We start from the raw sequence: 19,764 nt of genomic DNA, 5'->3' as shown, positions 1-19,764 counted from the left end.
GGACTTCCTGGCTCCCTTTTGATCTGAGATTCCTGCACTAGTTTTCCCTCTGAAAGTTTGGGTTAGAAGCTGGAAGTGAGACCCTGTTCTGCACCTAAGTATTTAGTCACATTGCCACTACTTATGTTTGAGCGTTCCTCTCTTTACCTAGGACCTGCAACCAGTAGCCTTAATCCAGTCTTGTTAGCCTAAGATCTATAACCTTAAACTGGGTACTGGCTGACAAAATTTCTGGTTGGCATGTATGTTCTATACATGGTGCCTATTAAGAGTCTGGGACCTCCTTTTGTCATGGTACATTGCCTTTTTGTACACTGGAATGTTACACCCAGAATATATATCTGCCCTTACCCTTTTTCCAGTATCCAAAAATCTGTCTCCCTATGCTGATCTGGGCTCAGAAAAAAAGGACTCACAGTGATTTTCTTGGTATTTTCTGAGTCTACTTGGAAGAGTTTTGGAGAGGAATTAAATGTATATGAAACAATCAGTTAGAAAGGAGAATCAAGGATAGGCTGAAGAGGGTGTTATTTCTTCAAAGACATTTTATCTTATTATATTAGACTCCTATGATTTTCTCATGATTTTTTGTTTAATACAAGTAGATTATAACTTCATGTGTACCCATCCAAAACTATATACTTGCATAGAAAATGCCGTACTTTAAAAACTTTTTATATGATATAAAATTAAAATGACATATTTAAAACATCTAATTTGACTTGTCAAATTCTGGTCCATGCTTTGTTCTCATTTTATTGTCAGAAGAGAAAAAATGATTTTGCATACATACATAAATGTTTACATAATGTTGCTATATCAAGTGTTATCATTATTTCTATACTGTAATGTATACATATGTGCATACTTAAAAAACCACAAATATTAAAAGCATAGTTTCCTATTAGGTTTGCCAATATTATATAGTATACTATGTGGTACAATACTACATAATTCACAAATAACAAGTTAAAATAAATATAGAATATACTCCATCAACTGACTTTAAATTAAATTTAAGCTAATTGGACCTAAACAAGTAAAAAAGATATTTCATTATGCCCAGAAAATGATTATGTTTATAGTTTTTTTAGTTACCAGCTAAGTTCCAAAAAGAAATTTGAATGCATCTCTCATTACTAGAAAAAATGATTAATATTCCAATATTGACTTGAAACTATGTGCATTAGTAACAGAAGCATAAAACAAAATCCTAGTAGCCTCTAGGATAAGATACAAAAAGAATAAAGAACTGATCATTTCTTTATTCCCCCATAGGTAAAAATGAGCACGTAATTTCAAGTCTATGAAATTTAAAAGACTAGTTAGTTAAGACCTGAGATCAAATGGCACACAACCTGTGTAACCTCACGAAAGTTAATTAACTTGGGTTAGTTCTGTTATCAGAAAGAAGCATGCTCTAGGCTGATAGCTAATTGTAGTCACAACAACAAAATTACAAAGCAAAAGTAGAAAGTAGAAAAAATAATTTAAATATGCCTTGAAATTCCATACCTTTTAAAGTTGCTTGCAAATAAGTTCCTTCCTTTTATACAGCCTTTAATTAAATAATTTTAATTAAATAAAAAAAATAACATTCACAAAGATATTTTTTTAAAATTCATGTTATCGGGAGCTTCCAATGAGAAAATACCTTCTACCTACAAAAATCAGTACCTGCTCTGCAAATTATAGTCAAAGATCTGCCTGAGGCCTAAGTGATTAAGTGACTTTACTTAGTATTGCAGTTTTTAAGTGTCAAAACTTGAATCCATATACTCCTAAATTTGAAGCCAATTCTCTCTACAGCATCATGTTGCCCCTCACATTATTCATCAGTGAGCAAAAGAAAAGGTAATCCTTTTCAACAAATATAAACTAATAGCAAAATGACATGATACCAAAATCTAGTTTAGAATTGCAAAATGCTATGCAACAGGGAGTGGTTAGGATTTAAAAAAAGATATATGTTACAAAGCATCTATCATATTAATACTTGAAAATCTGACTTAGTAGAGCGCAAAGTCTAGTAATGCACTAGATGAATTAAAAATGCAAAATGCAAAAAAAAAAAAAAAAAAGAATAAGAAAAAAAAAAGCTATCCCCTTATGTCTAAGAATATTCCTTAAAACAAAGTTTTATGATGTACCCCCAACTTTGACCATCCTTTTAAATTCATCATATTTCTTTTTAAAATTTTCTTTTTAAAAAATTAATAAGAATGGTACAAAGTTTCTGTTGAACTTTGGCTAGCCTGGATTCAGGCCAGGACAAGAAGCTTTAATACTAAAACTTTTAAATGTACAATCCATCAAAAAACATTACATATCTTTATCATCTAGCCAACAAATTATTACTTCTACCTTTATCTCTTTACTATTTCCCAGGGCCTACTCTATCCAACTCTCTACCTTTCCTGTGGTGGCAGTTACCTACCCTAACACTTTCTGGTTTCTTTCATTCTGTCTTTCTATATATACCAAACCCCTTTTCTTATACAAAGATACTTCAGTTCTGATTATACTGTACTCTCAAACATTCTAGCTTCTCTAACTTTCTTAACTCATATTTGCTTTTCCCTAGCCAGTCACCACACACCAGAAACTCTGTTAAGTCCTGGGACCACAAAAAGTAGCAAAAGACAGAAACTGTTCTCAAGGAGTTTGTAATCTAAAGGAGACATATTTGTTTAACTATATACAAACAAGCTACATATAGGACAAATAGGGGGGAAAATAAGACACTAACCTTAAGAGAGGTTGGAGAAGACTTCCAGAAGAAGACAGAATTTTAATTGGAACTTAGAGAAGCCAGCAAGCAGAGATAAGGACGGAATATAGTGGCATGGGGGACAGCCAGAAAGCATACGCACAGCTGAGAGAGGGAGTGTCTTATTCATGGAACAGCAAGGAGACCAGTGTCACAAAGAGTGTGTAGAAGAGAATAAGATTAAAAAGACTGAAAAAATTAAGAGGAGGTTAGAGGTTAGATTATGAAGAATTATGAATATCAAACAGAGCACTTGTAATCTGATCTTAGAGGTGAAAGAGAACTTTGAAATTTATTGAGTAGTTAGGTGACAGGTCAGATCTGAATCACTGCAAAGTCACTCTGGTGCTGAAGAGAAGATGGACTGGAGTGGGAAGAGCCAAGAGCCAGGCTGACCCCTAGCAGATGAACAATGGCAGTTGAAAAGAGAGTATACTGAAAAGATGTTTAAAAGGAGGAATAAGTAGACGCTAGGAACAGATTAGAAATAAAGTGACAGATGGTGAAGCATCAAGGATGACAGCAAGGTGGCAAGCCTGAGGGACTGGAAGGATGGAATTACCCTCAGTATAACAATAGGGAAGAGAAGATTTAGGAGGCAGATAATGAGAATTCAGTTTTTGAATGGCAAATGTGAAAGAAAATTTGAAATTGGAGATCAGTAGAAAAATTAAAGCAAGGTAGGTATATGTGAATTCACTGGATCTGACAAGATAACCAAGGCTAGTATCATAGAAGGAGAAAAGAAGATGACCTATGACAGCTTCCTTTGGGACAGTATTGTTAAAGGGAATGATCTGGATGAGGATCTAGCAAAAAAGACAGAAGTAATTAAATGGGTAGGATACAAAGAGGAAGCAAAAACTCAAAAAAAAAAAAAAAAAATCAAAGAGGAGAACAGTGTCAAATGCCACAGAGAAGTCAAGGAGAATGAAGATTGAGAAGAAGCCACTGGATTTTACAGTCAAGATAATGGAAGTTTTAGTGCAAAGATGAGATCACAAGTTTGATTTTAAGGGGTGAATAAGAGAGTGAAGAAAGTGAAGGTATCTATTTTAGTGTGTGTCATACTCATATGGCACTAACCCTGATCTCACTAGCATCCCATATATTCCATTTTCATGATCAACGATTCTGAAATTATAGACCACCAGCTCCTATCCTTTCATTTGTCCCTTATTTTCTCTAAATCTAATTTTTTAGCCTTTATTTAACTTCCACTTTCCTAATGCTTATATTCCTTAGTGTTCTCTGAGGACCCAATTCTTATTTTGACTTTACTTTCTTCCCTTCTGAATTATGATAATCCTATAAATTAATTAGTTCAACAATATACTCTTTTCCATTACTGTTGCTGATCACAACTTGTCAAAACACCAGTTGCTATTACCCCTACCATTTCTCTTCTTGATTTCAATAACACAATTGTGTGACTGAGTCAGCAACAAATTTTCAATATTCAATCTCATCTGAGCACAAACTATCACAATGAAATAATTTTACTCTTCTTTAATTACCTAAGGAATATGCCACAGTTGTTCCAGATTTTTTCCACTCTAATGCCTTTTGCCTCAAGTTACTGAGAACATAGAGGTCATTTGCTTTTGGTTCTAATTTCTCATCTGGTCTCTGATTAAGAGTTGACCCTTTTAGTTCTCTCAAAAGCCAACTCCTCCACACTGTATCTTTGATAACACCCCCTTCCCATTTCCTGCAGCCACTTGTCCCTTTGATCGTTTTCTATTTCCGATCTGCAATAAGTCATAACAATTTTTGTTGACATAGTAAAAGGAAAGGATTATTGTCTAGAAATTCACTTCTGCTTTATGACCCTGGGGAAAGTAATTTCATATCTTTTACATTATTTTCTGATTTGTTTGTGCCCCCTTTCCCACTCCCTCTAAAATCTAGCTACTGATCTCATAACTATATTGAAATTGCACTCTCTAAAGTTACCAATAACTTTAAGGCCAAATATAAGGTCCATTTCTCAATCCTGATCCTTCTTGAGCTTTCTGCAAACTTTGTTTCTGCTAGTTACCATTCTTCATTCTATTCTCTCTTGTAATGCTGCTCTCTCTCGATTCTTTTTTTTCTTTTTTTTTTTTTAGCCTCTCTGGCATGGGTCCTGAAATATTAATTTTTTTCTGTATCCTACTAAAAATTCTTTATAGGTTATAATTATTACAAGTTGCTAAGACCTACAAAAAAAAAAAAAAAGATCTTTCACACTCTTATTTCCATTTATCTTTTGGCACTATCTCCCTTGCAGGTGTGCTTCCTTGATATATAAAGAGACAAGATAGGCAAAACAGGTAGTTAGGAAGTTAGGAATGTAGGTAGGGAAATAGAGATAGATACATAGACACACACACACACACACACACACACACACACACACACACACACACACACACACAAATTGCCCTGCACTTCATCCAAATTCATTTAATTAAATGAAGGAAATGAATATAAGTGTTGAGAATCAAAATCTCCTATCAGCATTTTGAATCTTTTAGAGAAAATATTTTAAGGTCTATGTTAAGATAAATATTTCTTAAAGTTCCTCATTAAAATTATTCAAATTAACTGAGACCAGGAAAATTTATTTGTACATTGCAAGTCTAGGAATCATAAGATTCTACCTTAAACATTTAGTACATATGACTTATACAGATTTACTTTGTATAGATTTGCATATATTGTATAGATTTGTGTAGATTTATAAAAAAGTTCCTTTAAGAAGTATAAAATAAAAGAATAAATAGACTATGCCAATGTAGCAAAAAAGACAATACTAACAAAAATAATTTATATTTTTCATGCTATATCAGGGATTCTCAAACTACGGCCCGCAGGCCAGATGCGGCCCACTGAGGATGTTTATGCGGCCTGCCGGGTTATGGCAAATGGGCTGAGGGGCAGAGACAGAGTGTGAGCTTTTGTTTTTACTATAGTCTGGCTCTCCAATAGTCTGAGGAACAGTGAACTGGTCCCCTATTTAAAAAGTTTGAGGACCACTGTGCTATATCAATCATTTTCTTTAGTATTCCAAATTTTTTTGCTTTGATATGTTGATTCCCAGTTATTTTATGTATTTTGTAGTTTTTAAAATGCAATTTCCCTATTATTCCTTCTTGGGATTTACTATTATTTTATAGAAATATATTGACTTTTGAGAATTTACTTTGTAGCTTGTAGTTTTGTTGAAGCTATAAAATGTCTAAACTAATATTTCTGATTTCCCAGGATTTTCCAAGTCTACCAACATATCATCAGTAAATAAGGACATTTTTATATCTCCTCTTCACCTATTTTTTATGTCTTAATTTCTTTATTTTACCACTTGTTGCAAGCATTTCCAGAAGGATATGAAATAATAGTAGGGAGAGTGGCATCCTTGCTTCACTCATATTTATTGGAAAACTTTTTAGGGTAATCCCATTGCATATAATTATTGCTTTTCATTTTGAATAGATGCTTTCTGTAATATTGAATACTTTGAATGTTTTTTAGCACAAAAGTGTTGTACTTTACTAAAGACTTTTTCTGCACCTATTCAGATGATCATGTGATAGCAATTTTTTAGATTTTTAGTAAGAGTGCAACCTAATAAATTTTTTAGAACATCTTGTTATCCCCAATATACCAGAAAATCTCAAAACTTAAAAGTTTCCAAGATTTTCACCAGAGAAAAACAACCAAGAAAAGTGTCCCATAATTCTTCCTACCATGTTAATTCCATTTCTTTTTTCTAATAGAATTCGAAATAAATTAGCTGTAATCTTGTTATCTTGTACACCTTGTCCAAGGCCACGATAATCATCTTGCATGAGTCGACGATCCATGACAACTTCAATCTGCCCTGAAAAAGAAACAATGTTTATTTTGATAATAGCATTTTATACTGGTTGCAATGATTAATCCATAGTTGTGCTTATTTCTATCACTAATATCCAGATCAAGAATTAAACTGAATATATATTATGCTACTTAAAAGCAATCTAGGTGGCAAAGTGAAGAGAAAGCTCAAATTGAAGTAAAGAAGACTGAAGTAAAATCCTATTTTAGAAACTTAAGATATATGATTCTAGACAATACTTAACATATCTGTCTTCATTTCTTGCACTTAAAATGGGTACAATATAGCACTTGTGTACACAATTATTCAGGTCAGATAAAATAGCCTGTGTAAAGCACAATGCAAGTCCAAAACTCTGTATGAATTATTTTATCATTATGGTTTTTGCTGAATATTTTTGAGGCAGTGTTGCACAATGGATATAGAATTGGTTTTGGAATTAGAAAGATCGTGGCTCAAATATTGCCTCTAAGATATATTGACTTACATGACCCTGGAAAAAGTGATTAACTTTTTTAGTGATTTGAGAAACTTATTAGTAAAGATTATAAGTTTGGAGAGAAGGTATTGATTTGCATTAGAAGACAGTATTTCTCTTCAAGAATTTCTTATGTCAAAAAAAATCATATTTGATTAAAAAAAAAAAAAAAACCAACACCACCACCACTAACAACAAGACTCTTATGTTTTATTTGAAGACAATTTAAAAGGGTTGAAAATATAAGTATGCCAAACATCAAATGTTCAAAAAAGTTTAGCAACTAATATCATCTAAAAAGGAAAAATCTTTATAATTTATTGAAGAAAATTCAGTCTATATGTTGTAGACTTAACTTTCTTCAACATATATAACATATAACTGGACTTTCTTCAATAAATTGTAAAGATTCATAAAGACATTATATTGAATATATTCTATATGTTATACTATATAATAAACTAAAAATATATAAAACGATGTTAAGTATTTAAGTTAAGAGTCAAGCTTCAAAGGAAAAAGGAGTCTGTTGTTTTCAGTCTCGGCACTTGAACAAGTACCATCTCTGACACACACTGTTGCTGGTAATCCTTCATTCTTGAAGTAGACCAATGACATCAGCAAAGTGACATCTTGTCTTGAAAGTAAACTAGATTTAAATCAGGCAGAATTGTGCAGCCATCACCCTCACTCTCTTTTCAGGGTCCAGCAGCAAGAGATGGCTCTGTATATAATGCTCCAGATACAATTACAGACCTTGGCCTTTTTAAGTTAAGAGCTCTCCATGACTCAGTTTGAGGCAATACCCATTCCATGATTTAAGGTTAGGTATGAGTTGAGGGAAAAAATGGTTTGCCTAGTCAAAAGAATCAATCTGGGAGGGAATTATCTTCAGGGTTTCTGGCCAGAACAGAAACAATTTTTATTTAGAGGTAGCAAAACACAAGCAATGAGCAAGTGAGGCTTTGGCTAGAACCTGATTAGAGGAAAGATCGTATAGTTTTGGTAGTTTTCTTGGACTTACTCTCTGCATCTATAAAATTAAAAGGTTAGATTTGGTAATTTTTAACTCCTTTCTTTTCTTCCTCTCACATTTGCTCTTTTTTATCTTTCTTCCTTTCCATCCTTTTTGTCCCTGACCCATCTATTTTTAACTAGCTAAAGTAAGGAATTACAATATACTTCAAAATAGTTTAAAAACATTCAAATAAAAAGTTTATATACCATGGTCTTGAAAGAACTCTTGCTTTTCTCAAGGAAAAAAGAAAAGAAAAAAGATTCCTGATATTTTTATCAAAAGTAACACAGCATTTGAATATTTGAATCTTTAGAAAAATAAAGGAAAAATAATACATACCATTTTTTAAACTTGCAACACCTAAAGACTGGGCAGTAAGAAGTGTCAAACGAAACCCATCATCTTGGATATAAGACATTGTTGTCATTGGGTAGAAATTTGCTTGAAGAGGTAATTTGCTCATTGTCACTCTAGGCTGAATCTATAATATAAAAAGTTATCCTTTAACAAATTCAATTGATATTCACATACTTATATGATGAAAATCTGAATGACTTTATATTAACAATAATGAAAAGTACAATGCTATACCTATTTAAATGTTTATGACAGCAGCAATCAACATTTCTTTTTTACAAAGCCATTTTTGTTTCAAAGAACTTTTTTTTAAACGAAATGTAATTTATTTAAAAGGAATTTGATGAAAAAGACAAAGAGCCACTGGCATTTCTGAGAAGGATGGATAAGTTAAAATAGCATCAGAACATTCCTACTTTTTAAAAATAATAAGGCTAAAAAGGAAGAGGGATATTCAACAAAACTTTAGAACCTTACATGTGCATAAAACAAATTGTAACAGGATTAAAGTGTTTACAATCTAAGCCTGGAATATTATACTTATATTGAACACTAAACAGAACAGCTGCATATCCAAGTTTAAAATCATATATCTTTTTGAAAATTACTATTAACCTTGAGTTTGTTTCCAGAAATACATATTAATTATCACAGGCATGTTAAAATGCTTGCTATTTTTATTAATATTTTGTGATTTTTAAAAACAGATATTATATAACTATCAAATACTTACTGAATTAGATTCCAAATAATATTTTCACCTAAATAACAATTCAATATTTATTCTTTCTTACTTCAAGGGAGGATAGTTCAATATGCTATTTTGCTTCTGACTGGACAGTTTCTTGATTTATTTAATGTGGAGAAACTGAACCCATGATACTATTCTTAAATGAGGAAACAGAAAACATAACTCCAGCCTAAGTCTGAATAAATCCTTTTAAAACAGAAAATGTAAAAATTGCAAGGGACTTTCAGGTCCATTGTCCCCAAACTATCATTGTATAGGCAACATTATTATGGCTCAAAGGAGGGAATTAATTCCTATAACATCTTAGTCAATAATTGGTTCCAGTGTCATTTTAGTTATAGAATATGAGCTAATTTAATTATAGCATGTATGATCTTAAAATAAGAGATCCTAGTTTTAAATATAAGCTCTATTTTTAATTACCTACTTAATTCTGGGCAAGTCACTTAACTTTACCATCTATCAGTTTTCTCATCCATAAAATGAGAATATTGAAGAGATGTGCAATATCCCTTCTAGCTGATTGTTGAATGAATTCTATGGTCAGAAGATCAGCCCTTTGAATACCAAACTCCACCTACTTTCTCCAATATTTCTAATTAAATTCAATAAATATTTATTAAACACCTACTATATAAAGTCACTATGCTAGGTGTTAAGAATATAAAAATCAATACAAAACCAAAATAGTACCTGTTTCTCCTAAGTTATATTGTTCTGAGACAGAACATTCACTCATTATAAAGAATAACCTGATGCACTCAGATCCTTTTCATTTTTTTATTATTTTTTTAATAATATAATTTATTTAACAAGAAAAGCTCTTAATATAACAATAGCACAAGGCCTCATGTTAAGAATAATTCTAAGAATGAGATGGAAATTTAATGCTATGTCAATTTGATTTTGCAGATAGCTTTGGAATGGTTATTCCCTAAGAATAAACTAAGTATTTAATAATATGTCTTATTAACTTGATAATTTCATTATATATTAAGCAATCATCTATTTTTCCCATCTCTACTGAAGTTGAGCTCTTCTCTCTCTTCTTCCCCCTATGACTCTATTTCTCCCCATGTATGTTTGTTAAATCTCAAGTGGCCATGGAAGGAAGCCATCTATCCCATTCCTACTGCTGCCCTACTCATGTTCTTCTTCCTCTCAGTCTGTTCTTCACAGCCTGAATCCTTCTCAAAACTTTCCAGTATGACTCAAATCTGTCTTCCAATTCAAAGAGTACAATAGTCCAAACTGCATTTTAGGATGGGAGGAAATATTTCATCCTCTAAACCCATAATACTACTACAATTGAAAGTCTAGATGTTGGCTTTGACATTCCAGGGTCACTTTAAAGTTTGATGTGGTCAGTACATTCTTTTAATTTTCACTGTCTTGAGGTAGTAATGGATCTGGTTAATTTTTTTTTTTTTAAGTGATTATAGCTTCTGGATTTTAGATTGATCATGATTTTCAGGAAGTAGAATTATTCTTAGATTTTTCTCTTTGACCTATTTTCTAAGAAATATTTTTGATAATAGATACCTTATACCCTATTTTTCCAATCATTTGAATGTTTTCTAATTTTTTTCAATCTCTAGCATTAAATTATTCGATTCATTCTGTTTTCCAAGGAATCCACTACTTAGTTGAAGTTTTTCTATCTACTACTATAAGCTATTTTACTCTTTCATTTTTTTTCTTTTGAATTCATTCACTTCTGCAATATGCTTCATTTTTCTTAATTAGTTTGTTTTTTCCCCTATAAGATTCTGCTGATAGTTACAATAATAGCATTACCACTTTTTTTTTAAGCTTACATTTCAGACTTCTGCAACTCCCTGATTATCCTTTGCTATCTTTTTCTGTTTATTCACATATTCTGTATCAGATTTTGCGCTCTGAAAGTCCCCTCCATCACTCTTAAATAGGCTGTGTTTAGTTTTATTCTCAACTCTTTCTCAATTTCTGGATGCTGTTTAAGTCATTGGGTGTTTATATCTGAATTATATTTTTTCTCCCAGAAATGCCTTAAACAGATGCCAGCAGCATTAAGAGGTGGGAAAACTTAATCTTGCTCAAACAGCTACTGCTACAAAGGCAGAATTTAACTTTGGATTTTTCTTACTTTTAAGGCACTTTGCCCTCTATCCACTTTGCTCTGTTTCCTATATTCAAAGTCTATAGGTTAACTATAAATATTTGGTGTGTGGCAGAAAAGTTCACATTCCTTCCTCATCTGTGAATTAAAAATAGTTTATTTCTGTGAATATAACATTCTTTGGAAAATAGAGAAATAGGTTTATAATGAAAAGATAGGAAGTCTGAGAACTTCCTAGCATGGGATAGAAAACAAATTAGAGAGGGCTACAAGGACTGTTATATTGCTAGTTGAAACTAGATTGGAGTAGACCAAGTTACCACAGCTGTAGTTTCCTGCAGATCTATTCCCTGTGAGGGTAGGAGGGAGAAAGGAAGAAAAGAAGACAGAGAAAGGGGGAGGAAAGGGAGAGAGGGAGGGAGGGAGGAAGGGAAAAAAGGAAAGAAAAAAAAAAAAAGAAACAAAGACCTAAGAAAGAAACTTTTGTTTGTTTCTTAGAGAAAAAGACAGATGGTAAAGAGTAGTTATAGATGAGATTTGGCAGGGCATGAGCAGTATATAATAAAGGGACAAGGAATTACAGAGTACACTGAAGAAAAGAATTCTGAAGAGTCAAATTAGTAAACAAAGCTTAACTAAAGGAGTAAGATAAGGGAGGGAGGGAAGAGAGAAGGAAGAAAAGAAGGAAGGATAAGAGAGGAAGGGAGGAAAGGTAAGAGAGAGGAAGGGGCTACCTAGAGGAAGAAGGATGATCTGAAAGGATGCTGAAGCATGAAAGAAACAGAGTTCATGGTGAGGGCAAAATAATTAAGTTTATAAGGAGTTAGGACTAGCGATAGATGAAGTAAAAGGATGTTTTGATAAGACACAGAAATTTCTGATTTCTTTATTGTGTGACAATTTTGGATGATAGAAAGAGCAAAAGTTTGACCATCCCTGTGCAAAGTTCAGTTAAACTGAAGAATAGATTGAAGAACTAATATGTACTGCTCTTCTTCAAGAATTGTACAGAAAAAAAGTTATTGTTTTTAGAGTCAAAGGGCCTAATCTTAAATCTCAGCTCCACTACTTCTTGCCTTTCAGACACTAAACAATCAATCAAAAAGTATTTATAAAACATTTACTATGTGTCAGGAAGTGTGCTAAATACAGGAGATACAAATACAAAGAATGAAATAATGAAATTTCAAAAAAATTTCAAAAAATGAAAATTGCAAGGAGGTTACATTTTAATGAAAAGGGCATATAAAAATGTATCCAACATAAATATTAAATTAATAAATGCAAATATATACAAACTAGCTAGGAAAAAGGTCAGTAGTAGTCAAGGAACAAAGAAAGGTCTCATTCTAAAGATAAGTGTATGAGCTATGACTTAAAGGAAGAAAGGAAATCTATAAAGCAGAGTTAGGGTGGAAAAATATTCTAGGCATTAAGAGATAATCAAAACAAAGGCATAGAGATCAAAGATCAAAGTGTCAAAAATAAGTTAGGTCAGTTTGGCCTTACTAAAATTTAAAAGATGAGTTATGTCCAATAAGGCTGGGAATAAAGGGAGTAAAAACAAGGTTGTATAGGGTTTTAAAATCTGAGCACAATAATCCTATTCCTAGGTCTTCTCTTCCAGGCTCTCTACTTCTTCTCTGGAATAGTAACTAAAACAATGATATTATTACTGGAAAGGGTGATTCAACTCTTAGTGAATTTTAAGTTCCACCTTTGTATTTGTAATAGTATTTAGTACACAGAAGCAGCTTAACAATTGTATCCAATCAATCAGTCAACTTTTATTAACTTTATGAACTGATAATTAAAAAATATACACAATTATGCAGATGTAAGACATTTCAATGTCAATGCATACATACTATCCCTTCAATGATTTAGTCTATTTTGAGGAATATCATAAAGTTGGTTTTATATTTTATGTAAAAACTTTTCATTAAAAATTCAGTTTATACCCAATCAGACTGGTTAAGATAACAATAAAAGATAAATGACAAATGCTGAAAACATATGGGTAAAATAGGTATGCTAATATACACTGATGGTATGTCTGTGAACTAAGCCCATCATTGTGGAAGGCAATGTGGAACTATATACCACAAGGTAATAAAACAAACACATACACACACACACACACACACACACACACACACACACACACACACACACACACACCTTTTGACACATCAATACTACTAAATGAACTACACTTCAAAGAAATAAAAGGAAAAGAACCTATATACACGAAAATATTTATAACAACTCTTTAAAGTGACTAATCAGAAACTATGAGGATGTGCATCAACTAGGAAATGGCTAAAAAAAGTTATGGTATATCAATATAATAGAATACTATTATGCCACTAAGAAATAGCTGAGAAGTTTTATATGATGTAATTCAAAGTAAAATGAGCAGAACCAGAAAAACAAATTATTGTGAAAGACTTAGTAATTCTAATAAAAACAATGACTTCCCCCACAATTCCAAAGTTCTCATAATAAAAATGGTACCCAATTTCAAAACTGGCAATTGATGGGTCCTTAGTACAGACTGAAAAATATATTTTTCTTTCTCTCTTAAAGAAACAGGGCTAATGTGGAAATACGTGGTACACAACTTCATATACAATGAGTACTGTATTTCTTGCCTTCTCAACGGGGAGAAAGGGAATAGAAGATGGGGAAAAAATTGGAACTGAAAATAAAATTTTAAACAATCAAATTTTAGAAAAGAAAAAAAATTTAAATCAGTTTTCTTTAAAATAAAAGCTTGTGTTTAATCTATGCTTTCATCGATACCAAATAAACAATTGAACCATTACTAAGGAAAGATAACTAGTTTACACATTATACTTATAATTTAAAGAATAGTTACCTGATATCCATTTAAGTCAGTATAAAATCTTTTTTGACTGTTTAAGTCAGAAGAAATTCTCATTGCAATCTCACGATTATATTCTCCTCTGATGTCCAAAATATTAGAAACTTCCACAGACTGACCTTCTATTCCTGAATTTAAAACAATATATTATAAATGTCAAAAAGTTCTTCATAATTTTTCTTTACATAAAATAATGAATACACTTCCAAAGAGTTAAAAATCATTTTTAACCATGATCTTCTTTATCTGGAAAACATCATGATATAATAACATTAAATTTCAATTGTATTCTATCAGAAATTTTAATTCCATAGCATGACTTAATAGAAATATGTGAATAACCTTTCAAAAAATCATAGCATACAACATATGTGTGTACATGCATACACATATATGACTTGCATAAATCTGTAATAATATATAAGTTTACTGATTAACAATGCTGTTTGAATATGAAATCCTCTTTAACATCCTCAACTATACAGGTTTCTGGAACAATACTGATATACAGTTTACTATACCTATAAAGTGCTCATGCCATATAAAGGTATTCCTAATGTACTTGGTAATATTTTTCAAAATATGTTATTATTTTAATTTTACACTTGAATTTTACAATTTCACTTCTTGAATACTAGGTCAGAAAAATGAGCAAAGATTAAGAACAGGTCAGTATTAAGGATCCAGAAATCCTAGGTATTCCTCCTAGGTAGGAAAAAGTTTGAATAGAAAGTAAAGAAAGTTTATATTTTACAGAATGAAAGAAGGGCAGAGCTTGAGAAGCTGTAGATATACACTAATGACTCCACTAAATTCAGCTAGGAGTGGAATTTAAAAGGACCAAACCTAACTTACATACTCCTTCCGGTTCTCCACCCCTAATATTTGGCATCATATTTCCAATATTCCAAAATAGGAACCCATTTTCCTATCATTTCTTCTTCATTTTCTTTGAATAGAAAATGATTATCATAAGTAAAAAACAAAGCTGAAAGTGTTTAGGAAAAAACAGCTTACACTAAATTTGAGCTCCAATTTTACACCTGGGAGAAGAGCCAATGAGGTGATAAGCATTCACAAGACATGTATTACATACATAAACTCAACTTGTATAATAGAGGTTCACAAAGCACAGTATTTTAGGATGTTTCTCAGATGCCTAAGAGATTTTATAGCAGTGTGGATCCTGGTCTATCTTTCATGACTATATTATGACTATATTATGACATATGACATGACTATATTATTACAATTCCACAAGTGAATGTCAATAGGATGCTAGGATTCTAACTTTAAGCCACCAATATGTTCCTGAAGTAGAAATCATGTGGGGATTCCTAAATGGAATTAAAATTACTTTTACTTCAAAATAATTTTTGTTTTTGTATTAGCACAGCAACCAATGCTTAAAAAATACTTATTCAGTGAATAAGCCAGAATGTGCTCTCACTGAGAGGATAAGGAGGAATAAGGGATTTCAGAGAACTTTGGGGGAAGACCATCTTAATTTTTTTTTTAATTTTACCTTCCCCTTATTTTTTTGCAAGAATATTTTATTTTTGGAACTTAGTTTAAATTAGTTTTAAGATTGGCACAAACCAAAACATATTTATAAACTCAAGTCACGCTGACTGGAATATTCTATCGACTAGGTAGACTCATCCAGCCAGGGACTTATTTGTATATGATTACAGTTTAATCATGGTTTTGAAAAATCCCTTCAGGAATGCTTTCATCTGATTTCTGGTACTTGGAATCCTTACCTCTTGCAAGGTATAACAAAAGCTCCATTTATTTTAACAAATAATCCAAGACAACTTCTAGGCATTAGCCAATGTAAAGACAGAACTCCTTATCTAGATTCATGCCCATATTAATATACTATCCTGCATATTTATGTACTTTTAATTGATTCTTACTTTCTTTTTGCTTACTCCTAAAACTAGTGAAAGCTTTCCCATTATTTTTCTCCAATTACAACTTCCTAGACAAGCAGCAGCATGGTGGATGGGACAGAATTGGTGTGGCTCTGTGTCTGTGAACAAGTCATTTATCCTTTAGGTGCCCCAGGAACTATCCAAAATTACAAAGCACAGAGAAATAATCTATACTGGGAGGGAAAAAATCCTTACAAGAAATTTCGTACAAAAGAAATTCTGTCAAGAAATTCACAGGTCAAAAGAAAAAAAAAAAAAAAAGCCCCAAATGTCACAAGTAACCTACTACCTGGGTCTAAAGGGTAGTATATTAACAGGCATATTAAGGTCAGACTCTTCACATATCCTGTTACTCATTCTGAACAAGATATCCTCACTTTCTTTATGATAAAAGTATGATCTACTAATATAGTTAGAATTCAGAAGTAACACCAAAAGATTATTACCTTACAGGTTATGTTTTTCTTGTCTCCCCTTTAAAAGGCAAGAAATCATTCCCCAAAATTATATAAGTCCAGAGGATTAAGGATCTACTCATTAAAAAACTTCCTATTTCCCTGAAGCAACTGGACTGGGTGGGACATGAATATGTGTGTGTGTGTGTGTGTGTGTGTGTGTGTGTGTGTATTTGTAAGTGTGTACATATATATATATATATATATATATATATATATATATATATATATATATATATATATATATATATATATATATATATATATATATATATATATAAAATGAATAAAAAGATGAGGTGAGCCTTGCCAAACAATCAAAATTATCTTTGCTGAACAGCCTATGTTATTAATAAACATCTTGCTAAACTGTATTTTTGAGAATTACATTGCTCCTCCCACTCCCCCCATTCTGGAGCCTAAACCCCTAAAAATGCCCAAAATAGACCTCACCAGGATTATCCCTCAAGAAATTACCATCTTTTTAACTTTAAAAAAAATTATGAAAAAAGTAACAGAAAACCCCCTGCTCTACATCTGGTATTCCTGAACAGGGGAAAAATCATCCCTAATGTGTCGAGAGCCAACTTTTATAAAAAGGGAAAGCTACGATACCATCTTTGAATGAACTACCATATTGCTACTCTAATGTAGATATGGATGTGAGGTCCACAGCACCTATTTCAAATACATCCTCCTTCTCTACTCCTCATTTCAACCCAGACATAAAAAACATCCTTTAACAAATCTCAATCTTTTTATTCAAATCTTTTAGAATTGTATTTGCTGTTCTTCAGTTGCATCCTTATATGCTTTGGGGATAATCTGGATTTACTGGATCTCATATCTTCAAACCTATTTTTTCTTCTAATATTCCTTGCTATATTATAAAGTGATATTGCTCAATATTCTAAAATGTGCTGGCTTTGACTGCTTCATATCTCTGGCAAGATTAAGTGTCTTTTACAACAAATAAAATTAGATTTGCCCAAGTTCACATAATTAAATCAATAGTAAAGCAAGGGCTGCCAAACATTCTGACTTTTTTTTGGGGGGGGGGGTGTGGAGGGGGAGTAGAATTCTATTAGTCTCTGAAGAAATGAAAACTATTCTAAATCTGTGATGTTTTCAAAAGTCAAGAGTGACAGATTAGTTCTAAAAAATATATTGAAATCTATATTGCAAAAAAAATTTGTATGCACTCTTTTTCATTGTTAAATACTTCTATATACTGAAATTACTAATCATTTCAAAAGTTTCTGAAACAGTTCATTATATTTTGCCTTCAATTTTCTTTCAGGAAAATTAATCATCACTATTGTTTTTATAATATATAAGAAATAAGGCAGAATATTTAGAAAGGTTCTCTTACAGGTAGCAGAATATCGATAAATAGAATTTATACTCACAAAAATATCTGCCTTGGAGAAAACTTGAAGACATACATCATAATAAATCTGAGGCTTGAACTCTTTTGTCAGCATTTGAAAAGATATATAAAAGGCTAGTAACCCATAGCAACCTAAAACTTCAAAGCAACTCATGATGTCAGAAACTAGAGCACCCAATGAAATAATTATAGCTCCAAAGACAAATGAAAGCATAGCTAGTCAATGTCACTTAAAGATCATAGTGTCAACATAAATTAAGTGTTCCTCTAGGCAGGTACAACATCAATTCTCACCAACAGGACTACAGGGACTTTCTAAATGGATTACATTCTGACTTTGAGGTTGCAATATACATTGGGTAACAATTTTATAACACTGAGGATGTTGGAAAGGAAATAAATCTTAATAACAGAAAGCTGCAATTTGAAGAACATATTAATTTTTTATTTTATTTCACAAAAAAAAATCAAATTACATAATCTCATAACTCTGAACTTTGGAAAAAGAAGTTAAAATAATCTGGTTGGTGTGATGTGATGCATAGAATCTAGATTCCTATAGGATAAATTAAGTTTAAAACCAGATTCAGACCCTGAGCAAGAAACTTAATGCCCCTTAATGCTTCCTTAACTGTTCAATTGAGATAATTATTACCATATATTTCAAAGTTGCTGTGAGGATCAAATAAGATAGAACATGTAAAGTTTTCTTTAAACCTTAAAGTATCACATAAATATTAATTGAAAATATAAATCATATAAGCAATTCATTCTAATAGAAAGAAAAATACTTTAAAATCTCACCAGCAACTCTGATCTGACTTCAACTCTAGTACATAAAAACCATCTTACAAATCTAATAAAGATGAAGAATTTTTAGTGTTTTAAGTTTTAAAAGCTTTGAAATTATATTATATAACTATAATTACATGTGATTTCACTTTTATGAAGCATAAACTCATACATAATCCATTTGATCCATAACATAATACTCTGAATCAAGCAAGGTAAGTAACAATTCTCTTAATTTTAACAATAAAAATGAAAACTGACATTTATTTGGCAACTTAAGTTCTAAAAAGCACTTTTTTTCATTTTATTTGATCTTTGTACTAAAAGAGATACTGGAAGGAAACAAAGTCTCAAAAATAACTGAGATAAGTGATTAGTTCAGGATTCAATTTAATTCACACATAAATTAATGGCCTCCTATGTGCAATGATCACATAGTAAACTGGCCTAGAGTCCTTGTCTTTTTCAGAATATGAGGAGGGGAAAAAGGTGGGAAAGAGTTACTTTTGTTTAGTTTGTTGGGTTTTGTTTTCTTTATTTTAAAAGGGTTTTCAAAAGAATTATTTATGGGAGTTCAAAATATGGTATGGGAAGTAAACTATATAAAATTATTTAAAGAATATTTTGTTAAGCTTTAATCATTCTAATTCTATTAAAATGTTTTAGAGTAAATTAGATTAGAAAGACTTATTTATTAAAGAGAAATTATTTTATATTAAGAGCTTTTTAAAAACTTTTTTTCATTGTTAATGGGGAGGGAGGAAGGTCTTCGGTCCATGTACTATTAACTAAATTAGGAACATAATAAAATTTTATTGCATTATTTTAAAATGACAAACTATCTTTTCCCTATTTCTCTGGCTTGGAAAATGCATATCAGAAATAAAATGGCTCCATTTATTCAAAGAATTTTATTAGATCATATATTTAGAATTAGAAGAAGAAACCTTAGAAATACAGGATACATCT

At 31.6% G+C, this 19,764-nt stretch overlaps 1 protein-coding gene across 1 annotated transcript in view; it reads right to left on the bottom strand.

The window, feature by feature from the left end:
* The window catches only part of MAN2A1 (mannosidase alpha class 2A member 1), a 169,898-nt gene that overhangs the window by 13,862 nt on the left and 136,272 nt on the right, over positions 1-19,764 (bottom strand). Inside the window, exons 18-20 of the mRNA XM_074281943.1 lie at positions 14,216-14,349; positions 8,468-8,609; positions 6,502-6,635 (exon numbers count right to left, since the gene is read on the bottom strand). Coding sequence (XP_074138044.1) covers positions 6,502-6,635; positions 8,468-8,609; positions 14,216-14,349 — 410 coding nt within the window. The remainder of the gene's footprint in view (positions 1-6,501; positions 6,636-8,467; positions 8,610-14,215; positions 14,350-19,764) is intronic.

This window comes from Sminthopsis crassicaudata, chromosome 1, assembly GCF_048593235.1.
Source record: "Sminthopsis crassicaudata isolate SCR6 chromosome 1, ASM4859323v1, whole genome shotgun sequence".
NCBI classification, from domain to species: domain Eukaryota; kingdom Metazoa; phylum Chordata; class Mammalia; order Dasyuromorphia; family Dasyuridae; genus Sminthopsis; species Sminthopsis crassicaudata.
This window is presented reverse-complemented; position numbering and strand designations above follow the sequence as displayed.